This window comes from Oryctolagus cuniculus, chromosome 1 (assembly GCF_051225735.1).
Source record: "Oryctolagus cuniculus isolate XC-2025 breed Fujian yellow rabbit chromosome 1, ASM5122573v1, whole genome shotgun sequence".
In the NCBI taxonomy this organism is placed as follows: domain Eukaryota; kingdom Metazoa; phylum Chordata; class Mammalia; order Lagomorpha; family Leporidae; genus Oryctolagus; species Oryctolagus cuniculus.
The window spans coordinates 34,888,877-34,909,763 of NC_142867.1; the positions used below are offsets into that span (position 1 = coordinate 34,888,877).

Consider the following 20,887-nt stretch of genomic DNA (forward strand, 5'->3'; position numbering starts at 1 on the left):
AAATGTATCCTCATGTGAATGGAAGGGGAGAGGGAGTGGGAAAGGGGAGGGTTGCAGGTGGGAGGGATGTTATGGGGGGGAAGCCATTGTAATCCATAAGCTGTACTTTGGAAATTTATATTCATTAAATAAAAGTTAAAAAAAAAACTGATGAGCACTCATTTATGAATTAAGATAAATTTTACCTTGAATCTTGAATCTTCTAGTAAGTCAGCTATTGTTCACTGCTATCACTTATGACAGAAACAAACTGATAAAAAATGGAAATTATTTTTTGATACAGGCAGCCTGATAAGTAATTATGTACTTGGAAAAATAAATCAAATTATAATTTTATGAAAAAAGTTATGACTACTTTCATAAATTTTCTAAATTAGTAAATTATAGATAGCTCGAAAGTAGAAATTATAAACATGCCAAAATAGGGAAAATAGTAGTTTTTTGAATTTTTAATAAGGGTTAAATCATATTTTTATTATCTAGTTTTCTTTTTTTTGACAGGCAGAGTTAGACAGTGAGAGAGAGACAGAGAGAAAGCTCTTCCTTTCGGTGGTTCACCCTCCAATGGCCACTAAGGTCATTGCTTCCTCCCGGTCTCCCATGGGGTGCAGGGGCTCAAGCACTTGGGCCATCCTCCACTGTACTTCCGGGCCACAGCAGAGAGCTGGACTGGAAGAGGAGCAACCGGGACAAGATCCAGTGCCCTAACCGGGACTAGAACCCGGGGTGCCAGTGCTGCAGGCAGAGGATTAGCCTGTTGAGCCACGGTGCTGGCCAAGGGCTGAAATTTGATATCATAGTTTTTTTCTAACAAAACATTAGAATTTACACTGTATCAATTTACTGTAAGTTATACTGTATTTACATTGTATTAATCCAGATTAATACAATCTCTTTTCCAAGTACATCACATAGAATTTATCCTTATAAGCTATGATATATATTTTGAGGTTTTTACACACAGAAATATACACATGAATACATATTCCCTGTATTATTTAAATGATCTTTGAAACAAGCAAAAGAAATTTCCACTCCTAGTTTATAAAGCAAATATAGTGACCAAATAGGGCACTGCTAGGAGAGACATTTAAGTACATAGTGCTAAATAAATGTAAAGATAATGATAATAAACAAGGCATGACAAACAATCATAAATACTATTGAATTTTCCAGGAAAGATAATTTTCATTTTTAATGTTAAAGAGTAGCATTAAAAATGATATATTTGACATAATGCCCATTTTCTTTAGCTATTTTAATTTTGCATAAAATATCCAAGGGCAAAATAATTATAATGCTTAAAAAACAGAAAATACTTAATCTGTCCATCTTTTGGATAATTTCCTATTTAATGTCCTATAATAACTTGTGTTGTTATAGATAATTTTAATTATAATAATTTATCGAGAGAAACATTTACACTTCCCAAAGTTTATAAGAGATGGAAGATTCGTTTTAAACTTACCATGAAAATGCAATAAAAATCTCCAACTCCGGTAAAATGTTTTTTATAATTGTGGAGGATATTTTTTAAATGTATAGCTAATAATCTAATCTTTTAACTTATTAATAAGAAATGAGTCATAACTATAATGTAACAATATGACTAATTTATTATTTTAGAAGTTATTTATTATTTGCTTATTTTTTTAAATAAATAATAGGTGAGTAGGGAAGACCTTTAAAATGTCTTTCTTTTCAATTATTCCTTCCCCTAAGAGTGCATATGGATGCTAGATTGTTGACTAGGCCTCAAGGCAGCACATAAAAGACCTCTGGTTGAAAACAAGATAGCTCTGCTCTCAAAATGTTTTCCAAATTGGAAAGGTTCTAGGAAATTATTGAAAAATGTGGAAGTGCTAGGAACAAGACATGTTACACACTTTCAAGTTGTCTGGTAGTTAGGCTGCGGCTCATCTTCCAAATCAAAAGACACTTAACTTTGCTCACAGCTCCCATGTCTTTTCCAGGCTTTTTTTTTTCATCAAATCAAGGTTGAGTTAGCTTCTTAACCTGAAAAACAGTGCATTCTTGGGACTGAAACAAAGAAGAACTTTTAACAAGTTTAAAATATGCATCTAGATCCCTCTGACCCCTTTCTTCTTCATCTAAGTGTGTTGTTAATTAGAAAATTTGTTGGTCTGAAGGTGAAACACTGATCTGTCTTTGAGACCATCCTGTATGTTATATGCCAGAAGACACTGCTAACATAAAGGCAGCCACCCTTTCCGCTGATTTCAAGTGACAGTTATGTGCAAAGTGCTCTGGAGTTCTCCTTAATAACAGAGGTGGATTCAAAGCCACACAGAATTCAGGATGACAGCTGAACTCATCACTAGAAAAACCAGGAGCTCCTCAAAAAGTCATTAATAATAGCCAATGTACATTATTTGCAGTTTATGGCTCAGAAATGCACAACTTCAACAGGTATACATTATATAATAATTATAAACATTAATATGTGTGTTGATGAGAAATCAACTTAAGGATATGATTCAAGGGGTGAATACATGCATCACTCAAACATGACCAAACTTCTTCATCTTATGCAAAAGCCTACCCGTATGTTTATAGACATATGCATATTTGCATTCTTTCAGAAGTTGGATTGTTATCTTACCAGAATATTCAATTTTTTTTTTTACCTTCTGCTCATTTGTCACTCTCCCAGATTCTGTACAAGTGTCACTTCCGTGCTGCATTTCCATGGAGAGTGAAGAGTAGAATGTGTAGGCTTTCTGCTGCACAATGAGATAGTGCATTTTTTCAGCATATGCATACGTAAGCCCTCTTTTGTGAATGGGACTGATAGGGTCAGATAATGTTTAAAGGGAAAGGCTTTATGTCTCTCAGGCCTCTATGTTTCCACATGGATGCTCCCACACACACATAGATTGAATTATGAACAGACCCATTAATACTGGGATCACAAAAGGTCAAGTTTTGTCTTCTTTTACCCCTATTCACATTGCCTTTGTAGAGAAAAAAAGGATTTGCAGAAAAAAAGATTCATGATGAAGAATTTTTAAAAAACACTTTTTCCCCCTTTTGGCAACATTTGATTTGGGAAAAATAAAATGATATGTAATAAAATAATTCTGAAGTACTATGCTATCTACCCAATTTCAATATATGAGTTATTTCATGTGTAGGTTGTCTTTAAGGGTGACACGTTATCATAATAACTGAGAACAAAACATAGCACTTTGAGGATAAAAGACCTTATGAATATGTAAAGTAACAAAGTTAGAGTAACATTGAGTGGAAGCATTACCAAACTGTCAGTGGCAGGATTCTTGATTTATTTTCTCCTATGTTTAAGATATAAATTAATCTTTTCCAGACATCTTATTGGATAGTTTTAAGTTAAAAAAAAACAGGTGATAATTGATGTAATTATGCCTCACATACAATAATGGATAATCCTGAGATGATTGAAAGTAGCAAAATTGATAGAGAACATTTCTGAAGAATTTTGAAGAATTTGTCAAAACTTTTAAGACTTCAACCAATACCCCTTAGGAGTGCAAATGACATCATAAACTGTATGGTTGGCTGATTTCTGATGTCACATGAAATCTTCTATCAGTGAAAGACTATGGATTGTGACAGTAAAACCAGTCATGTATGAAAATGCTCTCAAATCCAAGTTTCAAATCCCCCCCAACTTTTTTTTGGTAGTTTGCTATAGAACAAGGTGAAATACATAAAGAGAGCAGTATTAATAACTAGCAAAACACATTGCGTGATACCTACAGAACAGGCTTTGAAGACTACATAAAGTTGTATCATCCTGAGTCATGTGATGCTGAGGATGAGTTCAGAGAAAACCAGTGCTTTCCAGAAATGGAATTCCTCTATTTAGGGCCTTTGGTTTTTTGGATTTTAATTTTATCTGATAACTAGAAGAAAAGTCAGCCTGGTCTGTTTGGTCTTTAGCTTTAGTATGCTGTTTACAATTACCAATCATTTTTTTTTTTTATTTATTTATTTTTTTTTTTGACAGGCAGAGTGGACAGTGAGAGAGAGAGACAGAGAGAGAAAGGTCTTCCTTTTGCCGTTGGTTCACCCTCCAATGGCCGCCGCTGCAGCCGGCGCACCGCGCTGATCCTGGCAGGAGCCAGGAGCCAGGTGCTTTTCCTGGTCTCCCATTGGGTGCAGGGCCCAAGCACCTGGGCCATCCTCCACTGCACTCCCTGGCCATAGCAGAGAGCTGGCCTGGAAGAGGGACAACCGGGACAGAATCCGGCGCCCCAACCGGGACTAGAACCCGGTGTGCCGGCGCCGCAAGGTGGAGGATTAGCCTATTGAGCCACGGCGCCGGCCCACCAATCATTTTTAAAGACAATATACCTGGAAGGTAGAGCTTATCAGATCTGGTGGTAAAGATGAAAGCATTGACTAGCACTGGATAATGTGTCATTTCCATATTTTAAATATTACAGTTATCTTACAGGCTTAGCAGTACTGTGGAAGCACAGTAATTCACTGCAGCTGGTAAGCAAAGCGTTGAGATCAAGAGAGAAATCTATCACTGCATGTCATAGCCTACAAGTAGCATTCTCTTCCTTTTCATATTTTCTTTCCTTTCTTCCTTGCTCATTTTCTCCAAATCACCTTCTCCTTTAAATATCTTCCTTCCTCTTCTCTTCTTTTCCTTTTCCTTTTTGCTCATACTTCCCTTTTTAAGTCTCATTTTTTTCCTTTTCTATCTTCCTTAGGGTCCTTCCTGACTTCTCTGGACTCTCTTTACTTTCCATATCCATGATTTCCAAAGTTTTGTCCAAATTACACTGGCAGACCATAAGGGAGTTATAGAAACTTCCAAAGACTTTCATTTCAAATTATAGTTAAGGGTTACCTGGTCGTAACCTACTAGGTGAGTTATATCGATTGCAAAGATGAAATGGAAATGAATATATTAATTAGTTTTTATTAGGCTGTACTGTGTGAGTCAACGAACCCCAAATTTCAGTGATTTAAAATATTATTTCTTGCTTCCCATTCATGTTGGCTATAGATTATCTGTGACTGTTCTCAGGATGTCTATCCGTCTGGGATATAGATAGGAGGAGCAACTTCTACTGGGACATTGTTGTTTTCATACCAGATGGACAACAGCGATGCCAGATCTGAATGATGGCTTGTAAAGCGTCTGTTGAGAAGTGCCATCCGCTACTTGTGTTCGCATTTCACTGGCCAAAGCAAATCTCACAGGGAATTTTGGTGTGTCTGGGAGAGAAGCCCTTCTGCCACGTCTCTCTCGGATTTCTGCTGTGTTCCTTCCACCTTTACGTCCTCTCCTACACATATCAGTCTCGCATAATCAGGTTATTTCTAAGACTCGGGATTGTTGTGTAAGTGGGGAAGACACTGGGCAATACACTATACTTTCACTGATGCATAAACCAAGCTAAGAACAGAACATAGCTATCTTTAATTCTCAAATGTCCATGTCCACGTATTATGTACTGGAAAGCCTGATGAGGAAAGTGAATTAACGATAAATGGACTTAGATAGAAGTTTATAAAATTGTAGCTGTGGCTTTAAGAGACCTGGACTCTAGTTTCTCTGCTGATAATAAGTAGCCTGGGCAGATCAATTTTCTAGGCCCAAATTTCCTCATTTGTGAGGTCAGAATATTGAGTTAAAATTATGTAGTTTATTATGAAACAGTAGAAACAGAAGGAATGTGTACGTGTGTAGAGTGTGGGGATGTGAACAGTGAGAAGATCATCTTGTTAGAGGTGAGGGATCTGCTGGGATTATGAGATATAAAGCCAAGTGTGGATCACATTATAAAAGATCTTCAATGTTGAATACCAAGCTGAAGAATCTAAGGGGACAACTAGAGAGTTCAATATACTGTTTAAAATAGATTCATTTGGTGGAAGTGCCAGAATAGATTACAAGGGGAAAACTGTAGACATGGAGACCACTCAAGGTAATTTAGAAATCGAAGTCTGGGGAGGGCTGAGGAGATGATAATTTTTACCATAGTCTTAACTTATATGACAGGAAAGGAAGGAGAGGAAATGTGAGAAAGGAGGCCTGTAGACTGTAGCCCTGGAGCCAAAACCAGTCCATTGCTTATATTTGTAAATAAAGTGTTCTTTGCACACAGCCTTGCCCATTCATTTATGTATAATCTGTGGCTGCTTTTCAAGTACAAATGCAGGGTTAAATAATTTTTGACAGGGATGTTAGGGTCCATAAAGTGAAAAAAAAATTACTAACTATAGAAAAGAATTGTCCATCCTTTTATTAGAAGCAGCGATGGTTTAAAGAGTGTGGATGATGAATCACTTAGGGGCAAGTAAGAGACAAATAAAAAAAAGAAAAGTAGGAATCATTTTTATTAGCTTGTTTGTATGCACATAATGTTTGTAAAGTATTTGGCAAGTTGGGGCCGGTGCTGTTGCTCACTTAGTTAATCCTCCACCTGCGGCGCCAGCATCCCGTATGGGCATCGGTTCTAGTCCTGGTTGCTCCTCTTCCAATCCAGCTCTCTGCTGTGGCCCGGGAAGGAAGTGGAGGATGGCCCAGATGCTTAGGCCCCTGCGCCTGCATGATGGGAGACCAGGAAGAAGCACCTGGCTCCTGGCTTCGGATGGGTGCAGCACCGGCCATAGCGGCCATTTGGGGAGTGAACCAACAAAAGGAAGACCTTTCTCTCTGTCTCTCTGTCTATAACTCTACCTGTCAAATAAATAAAAAAAATTTTTGGCAAGATAAGTGTAATTGAAGTTTTTACATACGTGTGTGTGTGTGTGTTTATTTATTGGGGGGTGGCTGATGCTGTAACATAGTGGGTTAAACAACCACCTGTGATGCTGGTATTCCATATTAGTACTAATTTATGTCATAGCTGCTCCAATTATGATCCATATCTCTGCTAATACACCTGGAAAGCAGTGGAAGATGGCCCAAGTACTTGGACGCCTGCACCCATGAAGGAGACTCAGATGAAGTTCCTGGCCTCTGGTTTTGCCTTGGCCCAGCCCTGGCCATTGTGGCCATCTCGGGGAGTGAACCAGTAATTGGTAGATCTCTCTGTATATTTCTCTCACTCTTTCTATGAAACTCTGCCTTTTAAATAAGTACATTAATCTTTAAAAAAATATGTGTGTCTTTTTTCTAGGCTGAATTGAAAAACAAATTTTCAAATCATACAGATAATAATGTAAACTTTCTTTCAATGACTTACATGAATTTTATGTAGAAATTATAGAAATCATAGATTTATCATCATTGTTGAGGTATAGACTGGGACAATCACCATATTTTCACCTGAGATAGAAATAGGATTTGCTGTCAGCAAATGGAGACTTGTGGAGATGGATTGCCACTGTCTGTAGACATTATAGTGAGCTGGAGATACTATGCAGCAGATAATTTGGAATTCCTGTGTACCTCAAGTTAAATAGGAAAGGCAGAGCAAGAAAGAACAATTAAAACCTGGAATGCAGAAAACACCTAATTTTAAAAAAGAAAGCACTCTAATAAGACAGTGCGTTAGGTACCTACTTTACATTGCACATTACTGTCCATTCTTACCTCATTCAATTCTCAATATTGTAAAGTCAATGTTCTTCACTCAGGGATTAGGTTTTTATTACCTATTCAAAGTTTCCCAGTCAGTAAGTGAGAGAGCCAGGATTTACTTAAGATTTCAAAGTCCATAGTCTAGTCAAAATCATTCTTAATTCTTTTTTTTTTAACTTCTATTTAATACATATAAATTTCCAACGTACAGCTTATGGATTACAATGGCTTTTCCCCCCATTACTTCCCTCCCACCCACACCCCTCCCATCTCCTGCTCCTTTTCCCATTCCATTCACATCAAGATTCATTTTCAATTATCTTTATATACAGAAGATTAATTTAGTATAAATTAAGTAAAGATTTCAATAGCTTGCACCCACACCGAAACACAAAGTGTAAAATACTGTTTGAGTACTACTTATAGTGTTAATTCACACTGTGCAACACATTAAGGACAGAGATCCTACATGAGGAGTAAGTGCACAGTGACTCCTATTATTGACTTAGCAAATTGACACTCTTGTTTATGGCATCAGTAATCACCCTAGGCTCTTGTCATGAGTTGCCAAGGCTATGGAAGCCTTTTGAGTTTGCCAACTCCAATCTAATTTAGACAAGGGCATAGTCAAAGTGGAAGTTCTCTCCTCCCTTTAGAGAAAGGTACCTCCTTCTTTGATGGCCCGTTCTTTCCACTGGGATCTCACTCGCAGAGATCTTTCATTTCTCAGTAGTCCAAATTATCAATTTCAGTTCACAATTGATCATAATGATAGGACTAAGAGTCAAAGAGATCACCTAAACAAGACTAGTATCTGCTAATATCTGATAGAATTAAGAAGGAGAGAATGATCCAACATGGGAAACGGGATACACACAGCAGACTCATAGAATGGCAGATGTCCTAAACAGCACTCAGGCCCCAGAATCAGCCCTTAAGGCATTCGGATCTGGCTGAAGAGCCATGAGAGTATTTTAGGCATGGAAAGCCAAGATACTCTGGCAAAAAAAAAAAATCATTCTTACTTCTAAGTGGGCATAATTTCAACAATTTACAGAATCATGAATAAAATAGATTCTTGCCCTTCAACTTCTTTGGTTACTCTAATTGTGTGTGTGTGTGTGTGTATTAGTATGAGTATTTATGTCAGAACCTAGTTTATTAAATAGAATATAAACACATAAAATAGAGAAGAGTCAAAGAATGGTTAGGTTATGATTTTTAATTTACAAACTGTGGATTAAAGCGTCATGTTACTGTATATCTTACTAATCTTACAGTATATCTTACTAATAATACATAAGTAGAGTTCATTTGTCTATCTTGTATACATATGTATTAATTAGAAATCTAGACCTTTAAAATTCCAGGGTATATGTTTCTAACAGCTTGCTGTTTTCAGAAAAATTATGTGATTTATTTTGACACTGATATGTATTTAAAATACTACCTGCAATGTACCATTGAATTATGGATATTTTGTAAAATTATATGAAATTTAAAAAATTTCAGTGCACCATTGAATTATGGCTATTTTGTAAAATTATATGAAAATTGAAAGAATATTTTAAAATATATTGGAAAGAAGAAAACAGGTCCATTTTAAATATCAAAAAATGTTCATGATTTAAATGTATATATTGAAATTTTAATTAATCTCATAATATAGTAAAATATTCTACAAAAGAAGGTAATGTAGTATAGTGATATTTTACATATTTCTGTATTGGATTATTTAGTCTTGAGAAAGTCTCATTTTGTTTAGCAGTTTTAAAGTCCTTTGCAAACTAGTGAGATTTAGATGTTTCTTTATACCAGTGATATTTTTCATTCTGCAATTGTAAATGGCTTCCTATTCTACATTACTGAAGTGAAAAAATTAGACATTTTCCTATAAATAAAATTTTGTTGCTGGAGGAATGTATATCTTTTATTCTCTTTACATAAGGATAGATCTGTACTGCAATTCTTGTATTGAAGTCATTTTCCCCCCCATCAAACTAGGTACTCAAAAATCTAATAGGTGTGACATCAACAATTACTTCTTGCTAACAAGTCTTGTAATTTAACCCCTTCAGGTGAGCAAGCTGATTGATGAATTGCAGACAGCTATCAAAAGCAACAGAGGTCATCTCTCGAAACTTGGCCCCCAATTACAGGCTGAGCAGGAGCAATTCTCCTCTTATGTCTACCAACACATTAAAAGCCTTCCAGCAAACACACTGTTCCCAAGAGGCCTGAAACTCAAGGTGGGTATCATTCTGCCACTCTCATCGGATTTAGCTAAAGATGAAAACACTGCTCCATTTGGAGACCCTGTAATACCTACCACCCAGCTTGAATTTCTTTTTGGGCTATCTTCTGCAAACTGGGATTTAGCTTATGATTGGAAATATAAGTATCCAAAAAATAGGTTCTAAAAGAAATATTTAGAGGCCTTCATGTGGTTTATAAATTTAACTAGCATTCAACCCAGACAAATAATTTTAATGAAGAAATTTAACCAAATGAACATTTGTGTACTTTTCAAGAAACATCTTTTTCACAAAAGTCACTGTGTATTTCAGTTTTTAAAAATAACTTATCTGGAGAAATAGGCAAGGTTTAATAGTTGACAGACAGTGGCAATAGGATTTTGAGGTGAAAGGCCAGGTGACTGATTGATGTTCAAACTACATTTCCAAAGAAAAGGATCTGTATTGGCTAAGTGTGACATATGTCTGAGTTCACTTGGTAAAATCAATACTTAAGAATATCCTGGGAGAAAAGGTGAATTGGTTATTTGTCAAGACAAGATGGCTAAATGCCCTAGACTAACCTGATATTGTATCTTTAAAAGAGAAAAATAATAGCTCATACTTGGGCTAAAGTATGGGTATTTACACACTTAGATAATTTACATACTTTTGTTTTTCATAATAGAGTATCCATGTTAAATATGCCAAGTTAAAGTCCTTCTATAATTTCATATCCCTCATTTCAATAGATTATGATTTGTAAAATTTAAATCACTTACTCAAAGTATGGCCCCCTTTCCCTCCAAGAAACTACTGTTAGAGTTAGTATAACTCTTCATTTCCTTATGATTATGGTTGTAGGGATAACATTCAAAGCTGAGTGTATTTTGATCAGCCTTGATCTCCTTAATTTCTCTTTCATAATGTTCAGTGTTATTGTAAAAGTAACATTACATTTTCTATCCTTTGCTTACTTTAATTTTATTCCCATGTGTACTTTTTTTTTTTTTTTTGACAGGCAGAGTGGATAGTGAGAGAGAGAGACAGAGAGAAAGGTCTTCCTTTTTGCCATTGGTTCACCCTCCAATGGCCGCCATGGCTGGCGCACTGTGTCCCATGTGTACATTTTTTTAAAGAAGGATTTTATTTAATGAATACAGATTTCATAGGTACAGCTTTAGGAATATAGTTGTTCTTATCCCCCTACCCACCCTTCTACCCCCACACCCATCCCACCTTCTACTCCCTTTCCCATCCCATTGTTCATTAAGATTCATTTAAATTAACTTTATATTCAGAAGACCAACTCTACTAAATAAAGATTTCAACAATTTGCACACACACACACACACACACAGTATAATGTACTGTTTGAGAATAAATTTTACAGTTAATTCCCATAGTACAATGCATTAAGGACAGAGGTCCTATGTGGGGAGCAAGTGCACAGTGATTCCTATTGTTAATTTAACAATTAACACTCTTATGTATGATGTCAGTGATCACCTGAGGCTCTTGACATCAGCTGCCAAGGCTATGAAAGCCTTTTGAGTCCACATACTCTGTCAATATTTAAACAGGGCCATCAGCAAAGTGGAAGTTCTCTCCTCCCTTCAGAGAAAAGTACATCCTTCTTCGATGGCCCCTTCTTTCCACTGAGGTCTCACACACAGAGATCCTTCATGTAGAACACTTTTTTTTTTGCCATGGTGTCTTGGCTTTCCATTCCTGAAATGCACTCATGGGATTTTTCAGCCAGATCCTTTTGAGCCCTAAGGGTGGATTCTGAGGTCAGAGTGCTGTTTAGGGCATTTGTCATTCTATGAGTCTGCTGTGTAGACTGCTTCCCATGTTGAATCTTTCTCTCCTTATTATTCTATTGTTCTTACCAGACACTTGGTCTTATTTATATGATCCCTTTGAAACTTAATCCTATCTATATGATCACATTTAATATAACTTTAACATGTAAGATGGTATTAGTATCATCCAGCTTAATGGCATTTGGAATCCCATGGCAATGGGTAAGTCCATGGGAATGTGTACTGTAAAGCTCTTCCCTCTCTTTTTCTCACTTTTTTTTTTTTGCTGGGATCTATTTTCAATTGGCTTAATACATCTGTGATTCCCAGCTCCATTTGTTGAAGAGACTGGTCTTGTGCCAGGGAATGGTTTTAGGTCCTTGATCAAATATAAGTTGATTGTAGATGCTTGGATTGATTTTTGTGTTTCTATTCTGTTCCATTGATCTATCCATCTGTTTTTGTACCAGTACCAGGCTGTTGTGATTATAAGTACCTGCAGTATATATGGAAATCTGATATTGTGATGCCTCCAGCTTTGCTTTTGTTGTATAAGATTGCTTTAGCTATTCCAGGGCTAATGTGCCTCCATATGAATTTCTGCATCACTTTTTCGAGATCTGAGAAGAATGTCATTGATATTTTGATTGGTATTACATTGAATCTGTAAATTATTTTCAGAAAAATGGACATTTTGATGATATTCTTCTAATCCATGAACATGGAAGTTTTTTCCATTTTGTGTGTGTGTGTCTTCTTCTATTTCTTTCTTTATGTTTTGTAATTCTTGTTGTAGAGATCTTTGACATCCTTGGTTAAATTTATTCCAATGTATTAGATTTTTTGTAGCTATTGTGAATATGATTGATCTTAGAAGTTCTCTTTCAGCCATGACATTTTCTGTGTATGCAAAGGCTGTTGTTATTTGTGTGTTGATTTTAAATCCTGGTATTTTACCAAACTCTTCTTTGAGTTCTAGTAGTTGCTTAGTGGAGTCTTTTGGGTACCCTAAATATAGAATCATATAATCTGCAAATAGGGATAGTTTGACTTCATCTTTACTGATTTGAATCCCTTTGATTTTTTTTTTCCTGATGGCTCTGACTAAAACTTCCAAGACTATACTGAATAGCAATTGTGAGAGTGGGCATCATTTTCTGGTTCTGAATCTCAGTGGGAATGCTTCCAACTTTTCCCCATTCAATAGGACACTGGCCGTGGGTTTGTCATAAATTACCTTGATTGTGTTGAGGAATGTTCCTTCTAAACACAATTTGCTTTTATTTTTCAATATGATAGGGTGTTGTATTTTCTCAAATGCTTTCTCTGCATATACTGAGATAATCATATGGTTTTTATTCAGCAGTTTGTTAATGTGATGTATCACATTGATATGTGAATGTTGAACTACCCCTGCATACCAGGGATAAATCTCACTTTGTCCAGGTGAATGATCTTCCTGATGTGTTATTGGATTCGATTGGCCAGAATTTTGTTGAGGATTTTTGCATCCATATTCATCAGGGAAATTGGTCTGTAATTCTCTTTCTCTGTGCATCTTTTATGGTTTAGGAATTAGGATGATGCTGGCTTCATAGAAAGAATTTAGGAGGTTTCCCTTCCTTTCAATTGTTTTGAATAACTTGAGAATTGGACTTAATTGTTCTTTAAATGTCTGGTAGAATTCAGCAGTGAATCCATATGGTCCTGGGCTTTTCTTTGTTGGGAGGGCCTTTATTACAGATTCAATTTCTGTCATGGTTATGGGTCTGTTTAGAGTTTCTTTGTCTTCATGACTCAATTTAGGTACGTTATGTGTGTCTAGGAACCTATCCATTTCTTACAGGTTTCCCAGTTTGTTGGCATACACCCCTTTATAGTAATTTCTGATGATTCTTTTTATTTCTGTGGTGTCTGTTGTTGCATTTCCTTTTTCATCTCTAATTTTATTGATTTGGGTCTTCTCTCTCATTTTTTGGTTAGATGGGCCAAAGGTGTGTCAATTTTGTTTATTTTTTCAAAAAACAAGCTCTTTGTTTTGCTGATCCTTTTTATTGATTTTTTGGATTCAATTTTGTTGATTTCTTCACTAATTTTAATTATTTCCTTCTACTGGTTTTTGGGTTTGATTTGCTTATGTTTTTCTAGATCCTTGAGATGCATAGATAGTTCATTTGTTTTGTGCCTTTCCAGTTTCTTGATGTAGGCACCAATTTCTATAAACTTTTCTCTTAACATTGCTTTTGCTGTATCCCATAAATTTTGTTAAGTTTTATTGTCATCTTCATTTGTTTCCAGAAATTTTTGATTTCTCTTTTGATTTCTTCTATGACCTACTGTTCATAAAGACTCATATTGTTCCTTCTCCATGTGTTTGCATATGCTGTAGGAATTCTTGAGTTGCTGATTTACAGCTTAATTGTATTGTGGTCCCAAAGATGCATCCCATGTATACATTTTGGATGAAAATATCACCATATAAGCATTGACCTTTTTGTCCATGCTGAACATAACTGTTTTCTCAGAGTCTGTGCTAGTCAGCTAAGGGTTTAGGAAGTGCTATGTAAGACATCAAAATCAAAGGTTCCCACAGTTCAATAGCACTGTTTATTCCAGGATTTTAGTTGATTACAGATCCATTTTACCATTCTACAAAGTACTTGCTGTTGATTAAGAGAGAAACGAGACAAAAGAATGGTTGCCTTAATATCATTTATCCCTACTTTTTGCATGAACAACCATTACATGAACTATAGCATGACTTTTGGGAAAAATATTTTTCCTCTTCACAAGTTACAGCTAATCTCTGAATAATTTCTATCATTTATTCACATTAATGCAGGAGTTTGCTAGGAAATATCAACTTTGGAATTTGAATTCTTTATATTACCCATTTAATGTGCTTTAAAAATCTTTCCACATGATCAAACGAAAGAGCAAATGCATATATGCAAATAATCCATGTTGTTGTATGTCTTTAGACTCACTGTGCTGTGCAGTACAGTAGCTCCTAGCTACATGAGAATAATTAAAATTAAAATTTATTAAAATTAGAAATCCAGCATGTCCAGTGGTTTGCCAGAGATTTCCTGATTTTAGCATTGAAAATTCCACATCCAGAAAACTAGGGTAATTGGTTGCCCTGGTTCTGTCTCCATATTTCCCTCTCCCCTTTCCCAGGCATTCTCCTTTTTTGTGGTTCTTTGTCATGGGGTACTCATTTCCATTTTCATCTGCCTTCTCTATGTTTTCTCTATTCAAACATCCACTTTCTTTCAATGAATCAATTTCTGTTACACATCACCATTTGGGCAGGCATTTGGGCAGTGGTTTTCAGCCCTGACTGCATATTAGAATCATTCAGATGTCTCATAAAAATACCATTGTCCTCTCCTTTAGAGATGTTGACTGAATTTATTTCAGGTGCTAAGGCTAGCTTCTTCTGGTATATGAGTACCGCTTGTTAAATTTTCAGGAATTTTGTGAGTTATTAAATATAGCTGTTATAAAATTTACATAAATTACCATTAAATAGATCATATTATAAACAAAAATAGAACATAACCTTCATGTCCTAATTATTTTATTTCCATGCTATTTTCTCTTGAAGTCATTTTACCTATTGTGTTTGTTTAGGGTAAATGCTATGTTAATTTGTGTATCTCTTCCCAAAGTTATTGTCAGTAATGGTTTGTTGTTAACTCAAAATTGAGCATAGTTGGGCTATTTTACAACATAAATTGGCAAATGCTATAAAATAGGGCCTGATTTAAAGTTTAATGGATTGTCTGGCTCAGAGAGTTAGTAAATCACAGGCCATGAGATAAATCTGCCTTGTTTTTGAAAATAAAGTTTTACTGGAACATAGCCACAGTTATTTGTGTGTTGTCTGTGGATACTTTCACATTACAGCAGCAAAGTTGAGTAGGTGAGTCATAGAATACGTGACTTGAAAAGTACAAAATATTTACTGTTTGGACCTTTAAGACAAATTTATTGACTTCTGGTCTAAGTACACAATGGAAAAAAATTGCATTGCAGATTAATCGTGAAGTACAAAGTTTTTCTCTCTGCTACACTGTGAATAACGAAAAAAAATGAAGTTTTTTTTTAAATACAAAATTATCTAATTTGGTAAAGAGCTTGCTAATGTACTTTATTAACAAGAGCAGTCCTTGGATGAAGATATCAATCAGCTTTCGAGTCAGAATTGTACTAATTTTTAAATTGCAACCATAGATTGGTTATTGACACAAGACTTGGCAAAATTGTTCTGTTAACAGTTATGTGGAATTTATAGCAAAGAGTATTGTATATTTTATTATTATTTGTGTATGTGCTATATATTCTTTGTGTAAGTAAAATATATAATAGCCACTCCAAGCTCCAGGCAGACTGGTAAATACTTACTGGCACATGTTCAGCTGTGGACCAGGCATTGGTAGTTTTCAAAAGCTTCTAAATGATTCCATTGTTAGGCAGAGTTGTGAATCAGCAAGATTATAAAAGTAACTTTTAAAACATAAACAATAGTACCCCACAAAGAACTCTGTTTCAGGTTGCTAATCAGCTAAAACTCTTCTTGATTTTTCCGCCAGTAAAATGGGAAAGGCTAGTAGTGAGATCATTTCTTCCAAAATTATGGAAAGGGAGAATTTTGTCCTTTAAACAATCTATTCGAAATGTCTACATCCCATATTGGGGCACCAGTTTGAATCCAGCTACTCCCCTGGAGATCTGGATGGAGTTGCTGGCTCCTGGCTTCATCCTGGCCCAGCCCTGGCTGTTGTGAGTGAACCAGCAGATGGAGTCTCTCTCTCTCTCTCTTCCTCTCTCTCTCTCTCTTTCTCCCATCTCTTCTCTCTCAATCTACCTTTCAAATAAATAAGTAAATAAATATATTTTGGAGAAAAAAAAAAAGAGTTCTGTAGAGTGGTCAGACTTCAATAGGTACAATAGATTAAGTCAACCCGGTCTGATATGCTAAGATCCACAGTTAGTTTTAAGTCATTCTGATGATTAGGTTATTACATTTATCACACAGTAGAGGCATAAAAAATGGAGGTTGATTTAAAGTAATTTCTAGCGTCCACACAGCAGACTCAAAGAATGACAATCGGTTTAAGTAACACCCTGATCTCAAAATCAGCCCTTAATTCTTCCTGGTCTGGATGAAAAGCCCATGAGAGCATTTCAGGGATGGAAAGCCAAGGCACCATGGCAAGAAAAAATGTTCTAACAGAAGGATCTCTGTGTGTAATACCCCAGCAGAAAGAAGTGGCCACCAAAGAAGGATATACTTTTCTCTAAAGGGAGGAGAGAACTTCCACTTTGCTTATGGCCCTGTTTAAATGCTGACAGTTTGTGGACTCAAAAGGCTTCCATATTCTAGGCAGCTCATGTCAACAGCCTGAGGTGGTCACTGACATCATACATAAGAGTGTTAATTGTTAAATTAACAACATGAGTCACTGTGCACTAACTTTTCATGTAGGACCTCTATCCTCAATGAGTTGTATTATGAGAGTTAACTGTAAAATTAGTTCTCAAACATTGGGTGTGTGTGTGTGCAAATTATTGAAATCTTTACTTAGTGTAGAGTTGGTCTTCTGTGTACAAATTAATTGAAAAAGAATGTTAATGGAGAATGGGACTGGCAAGGGGAGAGGAAGGATAAAGAGGGGTAGGAGTGTGGATGGGAAGGCAGGCAATAAAGTTGTACTTAGGAAATTTTTTTAACTTTTATTTAATGAATATAAATTTCCAAAGTACGACTTATGGATTACAATGGCTTCCCCCCCATACCGTCCCTCCCACCCACAACCCTCCCCTTTCCCACTCCCTCTCCCCTTCCATTCACATCAAGATTCATTTTCAATTATCTTAATATACAGAAGATCAGCTTAGCATACATTAAGTAAAGATTTCAACAGTTTGCTCCCACACAGAAACATAAAGTGAAAAATAATAGATGATTTTTTAAAATGATGATGAAATCAGATCAGACCTATTGTCATGTTTAATCCCAGTGAGAGTCAAGTTGGGAATTGATAATTTCTTTTTTTTTTTTTTAACAGAAGATCAGTTTAGTATGCATTAAGTAAAGATTTCAACAGTTTGCACCCCCATAGAAACACAAAGTGAAATATATTGTTTGAGTACTCGTTATAGCATTAAATCTCAATGCACAGCACATTAAGGACAGAGATCCTACACGAGGAGTAAGTGCACAGTGACTCCTGTTGTTGACTTTACCAATTGACACTCCTGTCTATGGCATCAGTAATCTCCCTATGCACCAGTCATGAGTTTCGAAGGCTATGGAAGCCCCTTGAGTTCTCCGACTCTTATCTTGTTTAGACAAGGTCATAGTCAAAGTGGAGGTTCTCTCCTCCCTTCAGAGAAAGGTACCTCCTTCTTTGAAGACCTGTTCTTTCCACTGGGATCTCACTCACAGAGATCTTTTGCCAGAGTGTCTTGGCTTTCCATGCCTGAAATACTCTCATGGGCTTTTCAGCCAGAACGGAATGCCTTTAGGGCTGATTCTGAGGCCAGAATGCTATTTAGGACATCTGCCATTCTATGAGTCTGCTGAGTTTCTCACTTCCCATGTTGGATCACTCTCCCCTTTATTTATTCTATCGGTTAGTGTTAGCAGGTACTAGATTTGTTTATGTGCTCCCTTTGACTCTTAGTCCTTTCATTATGATCAATTGTGAACTGAAATTGATCACTTGGACTAGTGAGATGGCATTGGTACATGCCACCTTGATGGGATTGAATTGGAATCCCCTGGTATGTTTTTAACTCTACCATTTGGGGCAAGTCAGCTTGAGCATGTCCCAAATTATACATCTCTTCCCTCTCTTATTCCCACTCTTATGTTTAACAGGGATCACATTTAAGTTAAATTTCAACACTTAAGAATAACTGTGTATTAATTACAGAATTAAACCAGTCATATTAAGTAGAACAGACAACAAAACTACTAAGAGGGATAATGTATTAAGTTGTTCATTAACAGTCAGGGCTATGCTGATCAAGTCACCGTTTCCCATAGTGTCCATTTCACTTCAGGAGGTTTCCTTTTTGGTGTTCAGTCAGTTGTCACCGATCAGGGAGAACATATGGTAATTGTCCCTTTGGGATTGGCTTATTTCACTCAGCATGATGTGTTCCAGATTCCTCCATTTTGTTGCAAATGACTGGATTTCGTTGTTTCTTACTGCGGTATAGTATTCTAAAGAGTACATGTCCCATAATTTCTTTATCCAGTCTACCGTTGATGGGCATTTAGGTTGGTTCCAGGTCTTAGCTATTGTGAATTGAGCTGCAATAAACATTAGGGTGCAGACCTCTTTTTTGTTTGCCAATTTAAATTCGTTTGGGTAAATTCCAAGGAGTGGGATGGCTGGGTCGAACGGTAGGGTTATCTTCAGGTTTCTGAGGAATCTCCAGACTGACTTCCATAGTGGCTTGACCAGTTTGCATTCCCACCAACAGTGGGTTAGTGTCCCTTTTTCCCCACATCCTCGCCAGCATCTGTTGTTGGTAGATTTCTGAATGTGAGCCATTCTAACCAGGGTGAGGTGAAACCTCATTGTGGTTTTGATTTGCATTTCCCTGATTGCTAATGACCTTGAACATTTTTTCATGTGCCTGTTGGCCATTTGAATTTCCTCTTTTGAAAAATGTCTATTGAGGTCCTTGGGCCATCTCTTAATTGGGTTGTTGGTTTTGTTTTTGTGGAGTTTCTTGATCTCTTTGTAGATTTTGGTTATTAACCCTTTATCTGTTGCATAGTTTGCAAATATTTTTTCCCATTCTGTCGGTTGTCTCTTCACTCTCCTGACTGTTTCTTTTGCAGTACAGAAACTTCTCAATTTGATGCAATCCCAATAGTTAATTTTGGCTTTGACTGCCTGTGCCTCCCGGGTCTTTTCCAGAAACTCTTTGCCTGTGCCAATATCTTGAAGGGTTTCTCCAATGTTCTCTAGTAACTTGATGGTGTCAGGTCGTAGATTTAGGTCTTTAATCCATGTTGAGTGGATTTTTGTGTAAGGTGTAAGGTAGGGGTCTTGCTTCATGCTTCTGCACGTGGAAATCCAGTTTTCCCAGCACCATTTATTGAATAGACTGTCCTTGCTCCAGGAATTAGTTTTAGATCCTTGATCAAATATAAGTTGGCTGTAGATGTTTGGGTTGATTTCTGGTGTTTCAATTCTGTTCCATTGGTCTATCCATCTGTTTCTGTACCAGTACCATGCTGTTTTGATTACAACTGCCCTGTAGTATGTCCTGAAATCTGGTATTGTGATGCCTCCGGCTTTGTTTTTGTTGTACAAGATTGCTTTAGCTATTCGAGGTCTCTTGTGCCTCTATATAAATTTCAGCACCAATTTTTCCAGATCTGAGAAGAAGGTCTTCGGTATCTTGATTGGTATTGCATTGAATTTATAAATTGCTTTTGGGAGAATGGACATTTTGATGATATTGATTCTTCCAATCCATGAGCATGGAAGATTTTTCCATTTCTTGGTATCCTCTTCTATTTCTTTCTTTAAGGTTTTGTAATTTTCATCGTAGAGATCTTTAACGTCCTTGGTTAAGTTTATTCCAAGGTATTTGATTGTTTTTGTAGCTATTGTGAATGGGATTGATCTTAGAAGTTCTTCCTCAGCCATGGCATTGTCTGTGTATACAAAGGCTGTTGATTTTTGTGCATTGATTTTATACCCTGCTACTTTGCCAAAATCTTCTCTGAGTTCCAATAGTCTCTTAGTAGAGTTCTTTGGGTCCCCTAAATAAAGAATCATGTCATCTGCAAAGAGGGATAGTTTGAGTTCTTCCTTCCCAATTTGCATCCCTTTAATTTCTTTTTCTTGCCTAATAGCTCTGGCTAGAACCTCCAGAACTATATTGAATAGCAGTGGTGAGAGTGTATTCCTTAAAATAAATTTTAAAAAATTTAAAAAAATAAAATTAACTATCTCAAAATTAAAAGAAAATAATTGCTAACTTCAAACATTTGGAACAATTGCACCTGAAGATAATGTATCCAAGTGAGAATAGAATCTGTTAGGGATAAATACCTGTATCTGTGTCTGAATTTTAATTTGCTTAAATCTGATAATAACTTTTTAAAAAAAACTTAAAGATTTATTTATTTATTGAAAGTCAGAGTTGCAGAGACAGAGACAAAGAGAGATCTTCCATCTGCTGATTCACTCTCCAAATGGCCGCAACAGCCAGGGCTGGGCCAGACTCAAGCCTATAGCCAGGAGCTTACTCTCGATCTC

At 36.3% G+C, this 20,887-nt stretch overlaps 1 protein-coding gene across 9 annotated transcripts in view; it reads left to right on the forward strand.

Annotated features, from left to right (window-relative positions):
- The window catches only part of DCDC1 (doublecortin domain containing 1), a 553,166-nt gene that overhangs the window by 250,699 nt on the left and 281,580 nt on the right, over positions 1-20,887 (forward strand). For all 9 annotated transcript variants that reach the window (XM_089309905.1, XM_089309913.1, XM_089309931.1 and 6 more), the window contains one exon: positions 9,628-9,798. In XM_089309905.1, coding sequence (XP_089166031.1) covers positions 9,628-9,798 — 171 coding nt within the window. The remainder of the gene's footprint in view (positions 1-9,627; positions 9,799-20,887) is intronic.